This window comes from Tursiops truncatus, chromosome 10 (genome assembly GCF_011762595.2).
Source record: "Tursiops truncatus isolate mTurTru1 chromosome 10, mTurTru1.mat.Y, whole genome shotgun sequence".
Classification (NCBI taxonomy): Eukaryota; Metazoa; Chordata; class Mammalia; order Artiodactyla; family Delphinidae; genus Tursiops; species Tursiops truncatus.
In genome coordinates, this window is record NC_047043.1 from 80367865 (window position 1) to 80383435 (window position 15571).

Consider the following 15571-nt stretch of genomic DNA (forward strand, 5'->3'; position numbering starts at 1 on the left):
ATCCATGATGAGCTGGGGTAGCCAGTGAAGGCTATCAGGAAGATTCCCTTTGTTAGTGGCAATCATTTTTCTGATACAATTTGTTTACATTATTATAAGACTGGGTCGATATATAGCAACTTCTACACTTATTTCACTGATTTCCTTGGTGTGGTTTTCAAAAGAAATACCATACTGTGTAACTACAATATAGAATGCATTTGCAAGTACTATTTTGTTATCACATTCTTGCAATAATTATTAAAATTTGTTATTCTACTCTTTAGCTTACTCAGATCACCATACTCTAGCAAATACTACATTCAACTGGTCTAACATGTCCTCAACTCCTTTCTTCATCCACCACATCCCATATATCAGCAAGACTCATGAGCTCTAACTTCAAAATATTTGCCTAAGACATCCACCTCTCCCTAGCTCCTCGGCCACCCTCACCGTTCAATCACTGTCTTCTCTCACTTGGATAATCATAACAGCCTACCTCTTCCCTACTTCTCCTGCAGCCCTGCTAATCAACTCACCATTGGACAATCCATAATAGGGTAACCAACTCATCCCAGTTTGCCTGTTTGCCTGGGACTTTTTTGCTTTTAGCACTGAAAGACCTGTAGCCCAGGAAACCACTCATTCCTGGGCAATCAAGATAGTCGGTCGCCCTAATTCAACTGGTGAACTTTTTATAAAATCGAAAAAATCAGGCCATTGCTTGTGGTCAAATGAATCACTGGCCCCATTTTGGATTCACACCCTTTGCCATGTCCCGCTGACTTTCCCTCCACTATAGACCCTGGTCATTTGTCTTTGGGCTCAACCAGTAGGATGTTAGCAGATGGTATTGCAAAGAGGCTTGAAATATGCTAGAGGCTCGGCTCAATCTCTTGCATTTGGGCCATTTCCCTGAAGATTTGCCCCAGCTAGCCTGATGGTCCAGGAGGATGAAAGTAACATGGAGCAGAACTGGACCCAAACAGTAGCTTATAGCCAAGCCCAGTGAGACCTCCCTGGATCAGCCAATATGCAGATGTTTGAGCAAGAACAAATGACTCACTGAAGCTTGGGGATGGTTTGGCATCTAGCATTGCTGAGGTGATACCAAATTGATGTGGGTTCTTGTCAAAATCTTTCAGTAGCTTCCCATTTCACTTAGAATAAAATTCAAAATACTTACCTGGCCCACAAAATCCTGCATGATCTGGGCTCTCATCTCCCTCTCACCACACTGCCTTTCAATCTCACTGGTCTCCTTCCTGTTTCTCAGACTGAGAACGCTGTTTCTAATACACGATCTCAGCCCCACCTGCTGCCTCTGCCTCGAACACCTTACTGCCAGTGCTTCTCATGACTGGCTCCTTTTCATCCTTACACGTTAGCTTAAAATCACCTCCACAAAGACTTTCTTGACCATCCCAAGTTTTCCATGATTTTACCACTTGTTTACCTCTGTCACAGCACTTCTCATATTCTGTAAATAATTTGTTGATCTGTTTATACTCTGTATCCCCACCAAGCTCAAATATTCAATATTTTCTAAATAAGTTACTGAATATCAACTGAATGATGCCCAGTGGTCCAGAAAATCTGTTAATCTGATACCTTCCTGGTCTGAAGTGTAAAAGATTTTTATTATTGACAACAGAAAGTGAGAATCGATACAATAGTAGCGCTATAGATTATGTTTATCCATCACTGATACAGTTTTTAAATTAAAAGTTCAAAAGGGATTTAATGGGGTGTGGGGGGGAAATGCTAGCTGGACATAAGCTTATAAAAACCAGAGAGAATTATACAAGACTTTAGTTGTATCACATTTTCCAAATGCAAGAGTACCTCATTATCAAACCCCTATTAACAACCCTCCACCACCACTAAAACTACTTTGCTTAAATCAAGGGAAGCTGAACAAATAAAAAGTTGTTTGGCCTTTTAGCTACAGAAGTTAAAACAGAAGCAATGAAAGACTTGTAGCCCATTCTCCATCATTAGTTATTATACTATTGGCCTAGTGGAAAATTTTAGCTGTCCACCTTCTTCAGGGACTTCAATGTTCACAAAAGACCCCTTTAAACTCCAACAAGTGTGAAGTTAAAAGGCATTGAATCATGGCAGCGGATGTGTTTCTATATTGAGAGTATCTTTGTAATGTGAAACACAACAGACCCACTTCCTCGTTCAGCTAATGGGTGCTGCTTACAGTATCCATGGCAGGGAAGGTGGACACACCAGCACTCCTCACAGTTTTGACTAATAAAATCAACCCAGGAGATAGGATGTCACGTTGGCCTCAAGCAGAAAGGGAGGGCTTTGGTGGGGGCCTGCCCAGTCTAGGGTGTTTTACATGAAGCTTTAGGGAGCAAGAGGGTATGAATAGATGGATCAGAGTCCCTGGGTGAAGGCAAACAACCTTATGAACAGGGCTCTCGATGCTAGAGGCCCTGGTCCCTTGACTTTGGGCTCAGAAGTAAAGGGCCCTTGACTTTGCTTTTCTGTCACTCAGAGGTGCTTCATTTGGACTGGAATTTGTGAAGCGCACCAGTACAGTTAGTGAAGGTGCGACCTCAGAGTCTAACCTATATGGACCACCTGGGGCCTCTGAGAGGATTCTTTTATAAACTAGGAATGAGGATGATGACATATCTCAGAAATGTCTTAAGAAGATGCAATGAGAAAACCCAGGCAAAGCATTTAACAGCAGTTATTAAACATACATGGAGTTCTCAAGACAATGTTAGCTGTTGTATTTTCCACCACCTAGCACATGCACCCAATAAATATTTACTGAGTCCATGAGTAAATGAAAGTCTCAGCTTCTGTTGAAGTTTACTCTTCTGCTTGAGAAGGGGAAAAACCTGTGTAAAGGTAAAACAACAGGTCTGCCTTCTAAGACATCAACAGGATGGCAGATATGAACATTGCAGTTGCAAGAAAAGCATTCCGTTTTGGGTTTTGGTTTATACATCATTCTCATAAGTTTGGTTGGTTAGTAACCACCTCTACAGTCCGATGAATTCTGATTGGGTTCCCAAAAGTTTCACAACCTACAAAGGCAAGGAGAGGTCTGGAACTTACTCAAAGTAGTATCCGTTAGGGCACTGTCCACAGAATCCTATCTAAGAAGGCAGCCATCTACACTTCCCTTGGACAGCACACTTCTCTCTTTCCTACAAGTAACTACCTTGACACACAAATAACAAAATGATCTAAGTTTTGGCTTCTCTCCTCAGAGCTAGTATTACCAATATCTCACCAATCATTTTGAGAGATCATTTCCATCAGAACCAAAGAGAAAAAAAATAAGGCCAAGGTTTCCATTCTAGGGTCAGAATAAAGTCTGTTCATTAGATGTATTAGATTTAATAAAGAGCCAAAAAGGAAATGTAATTTTCACCTCTTCTAGGAAGTCGTCCCTGATCGGCCAGCATCCACAATGGGATTGGTACACCCTTCCCCTCTGAGTGCCCATAACATTAAGCCAGGCTTCTACCATCACTGCATTTCTAGGGGTATGCATCAGTCTCTCTACAAGGCAGTGAACACCTTAGAAGCACCAACTATTCTTGGTCATCCTTGTGCCCAACCAACCTCAGTGTCTGAATCGTTGGAGGCACCCAATCACTGTTAAATGAATTAACATCACACAGAAAAGATTACTTAAATTACAAGTGTTTTTTGAGTCCTCCCTTGGTTTCCTTACAGTCCAATCTCTTATTTTATCCAAGGGTAATAAACAAAACACTATGGCAAGGATGGAAAGCTACTGTATAATACTGTACAATATTTATTTTTTTTCCATCAGTAGGCAGATGAAGTAACAAAAAATGGCACTGAAATGAGCATTCTTGAGATACCTTTCAATTTAAATGAACAAACATCCAGTGATGCTATAACTGAAAGCACAGCTGGGTGATATAAATAGGGACTATCAATACCATGACCTGCTAGAGCTCAGAGAGAACCTGGCAGAAAGTGAAGCTGTCTTTGTCTAAGTAGACTTGTTCCTGGCAATATCAGAAGACCTGACCATCCCCACATATTGGCCAAGGCTGTTTAGTGGCATTAGACAGGAGGACCAGCCTGAGGAAAATCCTAAACTAATTTCTGCCAGAAAGCTGGCAGCAGGCAAAGCTGGCAGGTTGACATCTCCCGTCATGACCTCCCACCTTTCCACCGTGGCCCATGGGGCTGCTGCTCCCTTAGTTTTGCCTTCTCCCTAAGCCAAATTTAAGGACGTGACCCAGTGGCATAAGAGAAAACCCAATGAGTGTGTACATCCTAGAAGCCCTGCTTGGCAACTGTGAACCTAGATGGAAGGTTTCTTGGAGTGTTTGTTCTCTTACTAATTTTTCCATTCAGTAACCATTTATGGAACCTATACTATGCTCTGGGTACCAGGAAAGCAAAGATGAATGGGAAGCACCCTTGGCCCTGGAATGGAGAACTAAGCTTTGTCCTGTGTTTATACGCTGGCTTCCTGAAGTCATCCCTAAGAGCAGGGGTCCCCAACCCCCAGGCCACGGACTGGTGGTATGAGGCAGCACAGCAGGAGGTGAGTGACGGGTGAGCAAGCGAAGCTTCATCTGTATTTACAGCCACCCCCCATCGCTCGCATTACTGCCTGAGCTCTACCTCCTGTCAGCATTATGGCGAGTTGTATAATTATTTCATTATATATTACAATGTAATAATAATAGAAATGAAGTGCACAATAAATGTAATGTGCCTGAATCATCCTGAACCATCCCCCGCCCCAGTCCGTGGGAGAACTGTCTTCCACGAAACCAGTCCCTGGTGCCAAAAAGGTTGGGGACTGCTGCCTAAGAGTATCAGGAAAGCCCTTTCATCTCCTCTTCATTCTTCATTTAAAAGCTGCATGAATTAATGGGGTAATACTTAAAACCATCATAATCCATTCCATAAAACAGGCTTCAGTAAAGGACCACTGTTATCAAGGAGTCATTCTTAAAGTTACTCTACAAGTAAGGTGATCATCTACTTTATTGTTTAAATGAAGACAGTTTGAGAGTGAATGTGACTGCTATTAATAATAGTTCTGGAACAACAGATGTATCTAAGTCTATCCAGACAAACCAGTAAGGATGGTCATCTACGCTTAGAGACACTTAAAAAAATGTTAAATGCCAGATGAATCTTGAAACCTGTCCTGGTTTACGGGAACACATACAATCTCTTTCTTATATGAAGAGTATCGTGTGGAGAGGTCAGCCCACAACTGTCTCATAAGTCATGTGCTTCCTCTTTCTGAGAAACAACACACCACAAGTTAAATGACAGCCTCTGCCCCCACCCCGTGCACACTGAGATGTGGTGCACACCACTCACCATAACAGCAAAAACCACAGCAATACGATGACAACATCTGCACTGCTGGTGGGAATGTAAACTGGTGCAGCCACTATGCAAAACAGTATGGAAGTTCATCAAACAGTTTAAAATAGAACCACTATATGATCCAGCAATTCCACTTTTGGGTATTTACCCATAGGAAATAAAAACACTCACTTGAAAAGACATATGCACCCCCATGTTCACTGCAGCACTAAACAGCCAAGACTTGGACACAACCTAATTGTCCATAGACAGATGACTAGGTAAAGGATATGTGATGTCATACACATGTATTTAAAACAGAATATTATTCAGCCATTAAAAAGGAGATCCTGTCATTTATGACAACATGCATGGACCCTGAGGTTCTTACGCCCAGTGAAGTAGTCAGACCGAAAAAGACAAATACCATATGATCTCAGTTACACATGGAATCTAAAAAAAAAAAAAAAAAACATACTCAAAGATACAAAGAACAAATTGGTGGTTGCCAGAGGAGGGCGCAAGGGGTGGGTAGGCTCTTTTTTTCATTTTATGCAGCCAACATTATCCTAATAGCAAAGCCACAGAGAGACATTACAAAAACAAGTAGAGACCAACGGCCCTCAGAGACACAGACACAAAAATACTAAACAAATTATTTATTACAGAATTCAATAATAAATAAAAGATCATATACCTTGACCAAGCAGGTTCATTCCAAGAATGCAAGTCTGGTTCAACATTCAAAATTCAATCAATGTTAATTCAATAAATTATAAAGAAGAAAAAGTGATTTTCTAAATAGGTACAGAAAATGCATGATACTATTCGGCATCAATTTTTTTATCATTATAAAAAAACAGTAAACGAGGAATTGAAGGGAATTTCTAATTGTTGTGAATCCGCAAACAGGGAAAAGGTGTAAGGGATTCTGAGCAATAAGAAAGTGAAGGGATGAAGATTTTTCTCATGTTTATGATACACATGTAGGTTATCTATAAAGAAAATATATATTTATGTAAAGTTGTTTTTCAGTGCCACACCTTGCACCTGAAGACTCTGGGAACAGTCTGATTTTTGCATATCAAATACTTTTAGCACTGTTATTTTCCCCCCGTTATCCACATCCCATATACTTCTTTCCCCGCATACTGAAGCGGCTCGTATATTCGCTCAGAAAGACAAAAAAATTCTAATACTTGGTCCACATTTAATCTGAGAAAAATAACAGACTCACAAATCCCTTAGCTTGTTCCATGTTGAATGAAAGGAGAAAAAGATACATAATTGAGGTAGCTTGTTTACTCATTTGGTTTTCATCCATCCTACAGTAGATCAAGCAATATATATATTTAAAATTTTTTCAGTTCACTTCCTGACTTTTTTGTAAGCAACCTAGAAAACTCAAGTGGAGCCTTAGTACTATTTATGAACATCTGTTAAACACTGCCAACTCCTGTAACAACCACCTTGGGGAACAGCGTAGCCTCTTAAAAGCATAATTCCTTAGGTAATATTTATTCTGTTGCAATGTAAAGAAAGAACGGTTTTCATTTTCTTTCAAAATTATGCAACTTTTGACTTCACATAGCTCCATCTCCCTAGAAAATATCAACCAACAGTATATGAGTAATATATTCATTATCAAATCATCTGACGAGCTGTACACTAAATATAGTTCAACACTCCAGTGTTATTGCAAAAGCCCTGAGCATTGTTTGTTTTTTATCTGCTGTTAACGTTTTTAATAGCTGTTATTATATGTCTTTTATGATGGCTTGAAACATTCACTCAGTTCAGACCAAAAAAGAAGGAAGGAAAGAAGGAAGGTAAATTGGCGAGCACCTCATTTATATGAGGCATGTGCTATGTTTGTCTTTTTCTTTAATCTGAATCATTCCTTGACATACATATTATTAGCCTCAATTTTATAGTCAAGTAAATTGTGGCTTAAGTAACCAAAGTAGACCTGGGATGATGTTCTGACTGTACAGTCCATGCTCGTTCTAAGCCAAGAAGCAGAGACTAATTTCCCCCAAATTCTAAAAGCTACAGAGACCGCTACCAGGATCACCAAACCCATTTCCTCTTCTTCCTACGCATGCATTGAGACTGTATTTCCCAGTCTCTCTTGCAGTTCACTGTGACCATCTGATGAATTTTAGCCAATAGAATGTGAGCTGAAGTGATGCAGTATGTGCAAAACTTCCACATGCAATCCTCCATGCTCTTTTCCCCTCTTACGTGACTGAAACAAACACAATCCCCAGGTCATCTTTGAGACACACGTGTTGAAGAGGACAGAGTGAACTGATGAAGGATCTGTGAGTCACCACTTACAGGCAGAGCAAGAACACCATATTGGACTCTTATGTGACCAAGAACTCCTTACTGTATTAAGCTACTGAGAACTGGGCAGTTTATAAGTTACATAAGCTAGAATTCCCTAACATACAAAAACAGAAAAAACAATCTAAGTAAGTCACAGTGGGAAATAATATAGTCAATCTAGGGATTACCATACAAGCATTACAATAATATTTCTGAAAAACATATTTAATAGTTAGGTAATGCTCATGTTATTATGTGGACTTTAAAAAGCATAACACAAAACTATATGCATAGTATTTTCCCAGAGTTAAAAACAAACATTCTCTCTCAATTATATTTATGTAAATATGTGCACAGAAATAAATGTTGCTGACTGAATGAATGCAGAAGAAAAATGGAGGGAAATATGTTGATCTTAAGGCAGGTTCTCTCTGGGTAATGGGATCACAGGAGGTTTTTCCTTCTTTGTGCTTTTCTGTATTTTCCAAAATCAAAATAATAAGCATATTCCTTTGATAAACAAAAGAGATTTATCTGTTTATGTTTAAGATTTCTTTATAAAGGCCAATATGTCCAGACAGATGGATAATAAGAAGCTAGCTTTTATGCCTACTTACCCCAGGCAAAGCTTTTCTACATTTATAACCCCATAAGGTATCTTCTGTAGATTTAGAACTACCACGATATACACTGGGGTGAGTCAAAGACCTCAGGCACAAATAATTCATAGGAAAGACCTGGAAAATGAGACCATGCACATAACTTCTTTGTTCATTCATAATGAGGTACCTTTAAAAAAATTAATAAATAAGTCCATTAATGACAAACTGAAAAGACTGAATAAAATTATGTTAGTCACCGTGAATACACAATGATAGACACACAGGATATGGTGATATTTGGAACCAGTTCCAAAAGGAAAGCCCCTTTGGTTTAAATGAGGATTACATGAAATCACACTTACAAAATGCTCACCATGATGCCAGAAACATGGCAAGAGGCCAAAGGTTAAACCCCACCACTATTATTTTTATTGGTTAAAATGTGAGAAGAACTAATCCTTGCCTTAGCCAAAATTCAAGTTGAGGTATAGACTTTCAAAGCCCTGTTCTCATTTGTTTCTAAGGAAACTGACAGGAAGCTAAATGTTCACTCCCATAAAGCCTGCCTGCCCACAACCTGTCTTAATCTCATCTTTCACTTGATGGGTCTCCTGCTACTTCTATTCAGTGAACAGCACAAGACAATTAGGAAAAGACATTCTAGCAAAGAGGAATTCTAGGGAGATGACCAGGCAAGTCCATTTATATGTGCACACTTAGGAAGAAGAGAAAAGAACATTTTATAAAAAAGGGTGAATCTCTTTGCAAAATATATTCAATAGGAAATATTATTAAAGGTTACAATTTGTTGAATGGGATGCTCTTAATAAACATAGTCAGGGAAAGCCTTTAAGGTCAATTCAGGTGTTCTTTTAGGGAGCATTTGTAAGTAAACACTGGCAAATGAAAATTTTGTGAGTAACAATAATATTTATTGAGCATTTACTATGTCTCAGGACCTACGATAAACACCTGCTGTCTGGCTGAGTCACCACCACAATTCCTAGAAAGTAGACACTGTTTCAACCTCTGATGGCCCGCATTTGTCAGCACCCTTGCAATTGCATTCTTGACTGCAGATTCAAAATAATGGACAGCTGGTACGGTGGTAAAAAGAAGATTTACTACAGAGTAATCAGTGTTATCCTCACCTATCATTGTAAGACAATAATGACCACCATCTCAACACAAAGGTTATAAGAAGATCTTTTTGCAAGATCCTAACCACATAATGTGATATGACAAAGCCACAACAATCAAGGAGGCTTACTATGCATTTAATTGCCTACAGGATTAACAGTACATGTCAATCAGCAGTCAATGGGCAGCAGTTCCCTTTTTATATAAAGTACAACTCCTTAATGGTGTAAGTAATTCACCAGGCTTTAGGATGTGATTATATAAAACGAAAAGAATAAGTTATCATATTGACGAATGGAAACACGTTGTAGCTGAAAGCACTCCAAAGCTGGCCGAGTTCAATAAAAAGCTCCGTATCTCCATTTTAGGAAGCATATCATTAGCTGAGAAAAGATTAATTTCTCCATTCACATTTCAATTTCTTTCCCGACAAGAAATAAAACTGAGTTTTTGAAATACAATCTTCTTGCTTAATCAAATGTTGAGAGTCTCATATCAATATGAATGGAATAATTAATAAACTGTGGAGATTCCAAAAACTAAAAAGTGGTGGTGCTAGATAAGTTTCGCCTGTGCTTTTATACACATCTTTGAGACAGGCCTTTTGAGTTATGTGAAAGACTTATGCCTTCATTCATTTTTTGTTTGTTTTGGTTTGTTTGTTTTGCGGTACACAGGCCTCTCACTGTCGTGGCCTCTCCCTTTGCGGAGCACAGGCTCCGGACACGCAGGCCCAGCGGCCATGGCTCACCGGCCTAGCCGCTCCGCGGCATGTGGGATCTTCCCGGACCGGGGCACGAACCTGTGTCCCCTGCATCGGCAGGCAGACTCTCAACCACTGCGCCACCAGGGAAGCCCTGCCTTCATTCATTTTTAAAGAGAACTGAAACACAACATAAAAATTAGTCATGCACACAATAGGTATTCTGTAATTATTTGCTGACTGTATACATTAAATGTAATCCATACAGGAGAAATCCGTATAATTAATAAATCTCTTGAGAAAATTATATGCAAAGGAAACGACTCCTTCCTGAAAGCGCGATTACAAAAGGTAGCTCATAAAAAATGCTGCAGAAATGAATATTATCCATGTATTAAAAACTTAATTCACCAAACCAAATTTACTCTCTCAATCAGACGTAAGTTCATTTTCTGTGCAACAAAATGAGGATCTCGCTCAATAGCTTATCATTATGAATTGTTTCAGAAACAAAAGGTTTGCATTACCCACTTGAAACAAATGGTCAAATTAACAAGATTTCTATAACTACACAGCAAAACGTTCTATTGCCCAAAGAGATATAACAAAATGAATCCTTAAGAAAATATCTTCAGATTACACAGTTTCTATAAATTGTGCCTTAGAACCTGCCACATCTAGTTTTAATTCAATCTTCTAATCTTATTAATATGCATTTCCTATCTTAAAAATGCTGACTCACATATTAAAATCTCCCAAGAAGAACATCATCAAGTTAGCAAAGAGGAAAAATGCTTGGAGAAGAGATTAAATCCAACCTGGCTGGGTAGAAATCCCATCTTTGTCAATTATTAGCTGTACAACCTTGGTAAGTTTTTAACCTTATCTTGCCTGTTTAGTTGCTTTAGCAAAACAATGACGCTGCACTAAAAATGGCAGGCTTTGGCAAATGACTGAATATGATAGACATGAGAAGCGTTAAAGATGACACAGGGATATCTCAGCTGGGTAAGTAGGAAGAGCTAAGAGGGAGAAAGAGTTTGGAGCAACCAAGAGATGACAAGCTCCATCTGGGCCAGGAAAGACAGAGATACCCTTAAGTGGACGGCAAACAGAAAACCAGCAATGTGACTTTAAACACAAAGAAAGAGATTTGTAAGATGATCTACACAGAGATTACAATGGAAATCACAGGCATGGCTGATATCAGTATTTATTTTCAAAATATTTTATAAAATGTCATTTTATTTCAAGACATATTCAAATATCAATAAAGTAGAAAGGTAAGCAAATACATTTCAATCATTTACAAACTTTGCAAAGTATAATGTGAACTCTCCAAACATACAATCGACAGAATACTCATTATGACATGTCTCTGATTTGTCTGTGAATTTGCATCATGACAGCAGTGAACCCTTTGGAATTATATGCTGCTGCTGCCGATGATGACAACAATAAAATCTTATATAGCACTTACTGCACGTTACACATATTATTCTTCTATGTAATTTTTTCCCATTAAAATACTGTAATTATAAAGTGGAGGTCCCATTTTCAGGACAGAGAGACATATGTGTGATCCAGCTTCAACCTTAACCTCAAATCTCCTTGGTAAAACTCCCAATTGTGCTGTTGGTTTTGTCAATCTTACAGAGACAAGAACGTAAACAGGGTGAAGTTTTGCCAGCTTCTTTTCGTTTTGCTCACTCCAAGCAATCTCAATGATGTGCATACCTCCTTTCATATTTACTATCAACTTGTTTCATGTTTAACCAACTAGACTTGGTACCATCTCCTTCTCCAGTACTATAAATTTCCCCTGTGACCAAAACTGTCTACTGAACAACAAAAATCAGAGGTCTTCCTTCTCCCAAAACGACTTACTGAGTAAGAGGAGGATTACTCATTCATTCAGAAAATGAGGTGCTCCGATTAGTTCTCTAAACTCTCTTTTAGCTCTAAGCAGGATCACAGTGAGGCCTTCCCAGGGCCACCCAATCTAAAGGATGATCACGGGTATGCACAGGCCAAGGCACACATGCAGCCACATCATTCTCAATCCAGTTTCATTCTCCTTAAAAACCACTCCTCAGGAACCAAAATGTCTTTTTTAAAAGTTGATCTTCATTTTTTAATTTAACTTTCTTTTATTTAAACTTGCTTCACTGTCTATCTCTTCCCCTCTGTCCACCCTGCCTTGGCATATAAATATCACCTTGCTAATTCTTCCAGAGCAAAAATCCTGTCTGACAAACACAGTATACAATTCTCACCCACAAAGTGGTGGCTAAATAAATGCTTATAAAACAAATCCATGACTAAGACGCCAATTAGTCCAGTTAAGTCCAAATCTCTTTGAAAATCTGAATGGTAAATTCTCTTAGCCGTGCTCCACTTAAGGCGGGTGGGGGGTAAGCAGCTGGCTTCCAGAATTCCCTTAAGAAGGATCCTTAGACCTGGACTACTAGAGTGTCAGCACATTTAAGAAAATAATAGGGAAAATGAGGAACAAAGACCAACCTGAACCTCACACTTCTTGCTCTCATTACCCAATCCCCAAACCAGAGGAGTATAAAACGAAAACAATCCTTTAATGTAATGATGTTAGAATACTAACCTTTACTGAGTCTATTACCACAGTTCACTGCGGAACTCTCATCCAGGTTTAAGTCTAATTTTACTGTTTTTTTTTAACCATAAAAACCAATTTTGATAGTTCTTGAGAATAAAACCAATTTTCATTTCTTAAAATACAGACTGCTCTCGGGCTTCCCTGGTGGCGCAGTGGTTGAGACTCCGCCTGCCGATGCAGGGGATGCGGGTTCGTGCCCTGGTCCGGGAGGATCCCACATGCCCGTAAGCCATGGCTGCTGGGCCTGAGCGTCCGGAGCCTGTGCTCCGCAACGGGAGAGGCCACAACAGTGAGAGGCCCGCGTACCGCAGAAAAAAAAAAAAAAAAAATATATATATAGACTGCTCTCAATTTCTACATTTAGCATCTGAAAATTACAAATTTATTCCTTTCTAGAATGTAACTTTGAAGAAGAAAAAGGGCTTGCTCATCTTCCACAGCTGCATCCACCAGACCTAAAAACGTGGTTGACAATAACTATTTGTTGAAAGAAAAAATAAATATACATTTCAACTGAAATAACAGAGAAAGGATCTGGCGTATAAGCACCAGGGGGAACTCTGAAAGGGAGATAAAAGAACAATTACTAACCGAAGCACCTCATCGCCTACTCTTAAAAGAGTACAGAAAATTGGAAAATTGAAATACAGAGCACTCTCAAACTTTGCTACAGCTGCCTGGGAAAGGCCAGTGAGCAGATGCTCTATGCTTTCTTTTTTAATGGCAAACAACTGCTCTCCAAGATTGCAGGCAAAGAATGCACATGCACATCCTTCTAGAGTCCAGATCTGCACTGTCCGACAGGGTAGCCACAAGACAGCATGTGTCTTTCGAACACCTGAAATGTGGCTACTGTGAAATGAGATGTCCTGGTGATGTAATATATAAATCAGATTTGTGAGCATTAGCACAAAAATAGAATATAAAATAACCCCTTGAAAATTGTTTTATATTAATTACATTTTGAAATGATAATATTTTGGATATACTGGGGTAAACAAAATATATTATTAAAATTTATTTCACCTGTTTCTTTTTATTTTTATTAAGGTGACTTAGAAAATTTTAAAATACTTGTGTGGCTCACATTATATTTCTAATGGACAATGCTAATCCAGACTGATAACGGGAGAGTCTATATGGCAAAAGAAGGAATATTCACTGAAAAACAGCAAAATCTGAGTCCTAATTTCTCAATCTATAACTAGGGAAACTGATTAGATTTTCTACCATGTACCAGTGTGCAGTCTCCCTTAAAGGCTCTAAATAGCTTTGGGAGGTAAACACATTAGCACTGATTTACAGACAAGGAAACTGAGGCACAGAAAAGAAAAGGTACTTACGCAAAGTTACAGAGCTGATAAATGAAAGGGCAAAACACTGAACCAAAGTCAGCAGAAGCAGCTGCACAGCACAGGGATATTGGCTCGGTGCTTTGCGACCGCCTGGAGTGGTGGGATGGGGAGGGTGGGAGGGAGGGAGACGCAAGAGGGAAGAGATATGGGAACATATGTATATGTATAACTGATTCACTTTCTTATAAAGCAGAAGCTAACACACCATTGTAAAGCAATTATACTCCAATAAAGATGTAAAAAAAACCAAAAAAGGACTTCAAAATGCACATTCTTCCCTTTCTCTCCTCCAGTCACTCAGAGGAAACTTTCCGCATGTTCTAAGAGGCTAATAAAGGATCCCAACTGTCTTGCCTGACTTACCCTGCAACGGGCTTCTCTCTGACACTTTACACTCTTCAACCAATTTTCTTGCAGCCACTAAACCACAGATAACAGAACTAGGTGAAACAGTGACTGAGAGACTTGGAAAAATTACCATAGAGTGGCACCCCATATGCTGCTATCTCATATAACAGAATAAAGTTTTCTTAATTGGACATTTTGCTCTTGCAACTCAAAGTTCTACACTGTACCTGTCACTGTTAGTATAGCCGGTGACAAACCACTACCTGTGAATTCCCTGATTTGGCCAAGCGTACGTCACCTACTATGAATTAGCTTACTTAGTCTCTTAGCAGCCTCCAGAGCTTCATGGTCAGTGTCTGCTACAAAGAATCTTTGAACTTTCACTCCGTTGTCAGACATTAGTTTCTTGCTCTGGTATTCGTGCAGGTTCAACCATCTTCTGGGGGTTAACTGAACCACCTAGAGAAATTGGGGAGAGAGATAAGGAGACTTACAACAGCATGAAAAATAACAGTCAACTTATAGGGCCAGTCTTATAGGTACCCTCAGAAGGCAATCAGCAACAGAGATTTTGGAGGCAAAAGAAAAAGAAATCTATAATGAATTCTTCATGCTTAATTGTTTTTCTAATCAAAAATGTTAAGGACAACTACACACACCCCTGAATGAATAAGGTCTGTAATTTAGTTAACAGGAATGTACCAAGGTCAATTTCCTGGTTTTGATACTGTACTCAAACCATGTAAGATGTCAACACTAGGGGACGCTGGGGGAAGAGTACACCTGTGTACTCTTGCACTATTTTTGCAGCTCCCTGTGAGTCTATAAGGACTTCAGTAAAAAGTTATTTTAAAAAATGTTAAGGACTCTGTTATATAGCATATGCTTTCCCCCATCTCCACTCCAAACAAAGCTCAAAGCATTATTTTAATAACTGTACACACAGCATGAATCATCATAAGGTATCTCAGGAAATTTGTTTCAACTCTTTGAGGTCAATGGGCCACAGACTAATCCACTTCTTTGTTGTGGTTTTTAATGGACTCTAGGTACAGTCATTATGTGTTTAATGAGATTATCTCTTTCACACACCAAAGTTGAGTACAGTAACCTGAAAAAGTCACCATTAATG

The 15571-nt window shown here is 39.1% G+C and overlaps 1 protein-coding gene across 6 annotated transcripts in view; it reads right to left on the reverse strand.

Annotated features, from left to right (window-relative positions):
* The window catches only part of SUCLG2 (succinate-CoA ligase GDP-forming subunit beta), a 312483-nt gene that overhangs the window by 237347 nt on the left and 59565 nt on the right, over positions 1-15571 (reverse strand). For 3 of the 6 annotated variants that reach the window (XM_073787531.1, XM_073787530.1, XM_073787533.1), the window contains exons 2-3: positions 14757-14898; positions 14080-14181 (exon numbers count right to left, since the gene is read on the reverse strand). In XM_073787531.1, the coding sequence (XP_073643632.1) occupies positions 14080-14181; positions 14757-14898 (244 nt within the window). Of the gene's footprint in view, positions 1-14079; positions 14182-14756; positions 14899-15571 lie in introns of those variants that run through there. The other 3 variants (XM_073787532.1, XM_019947633.3, XM_073787535.1) reach the window with 2 other exon arrangements.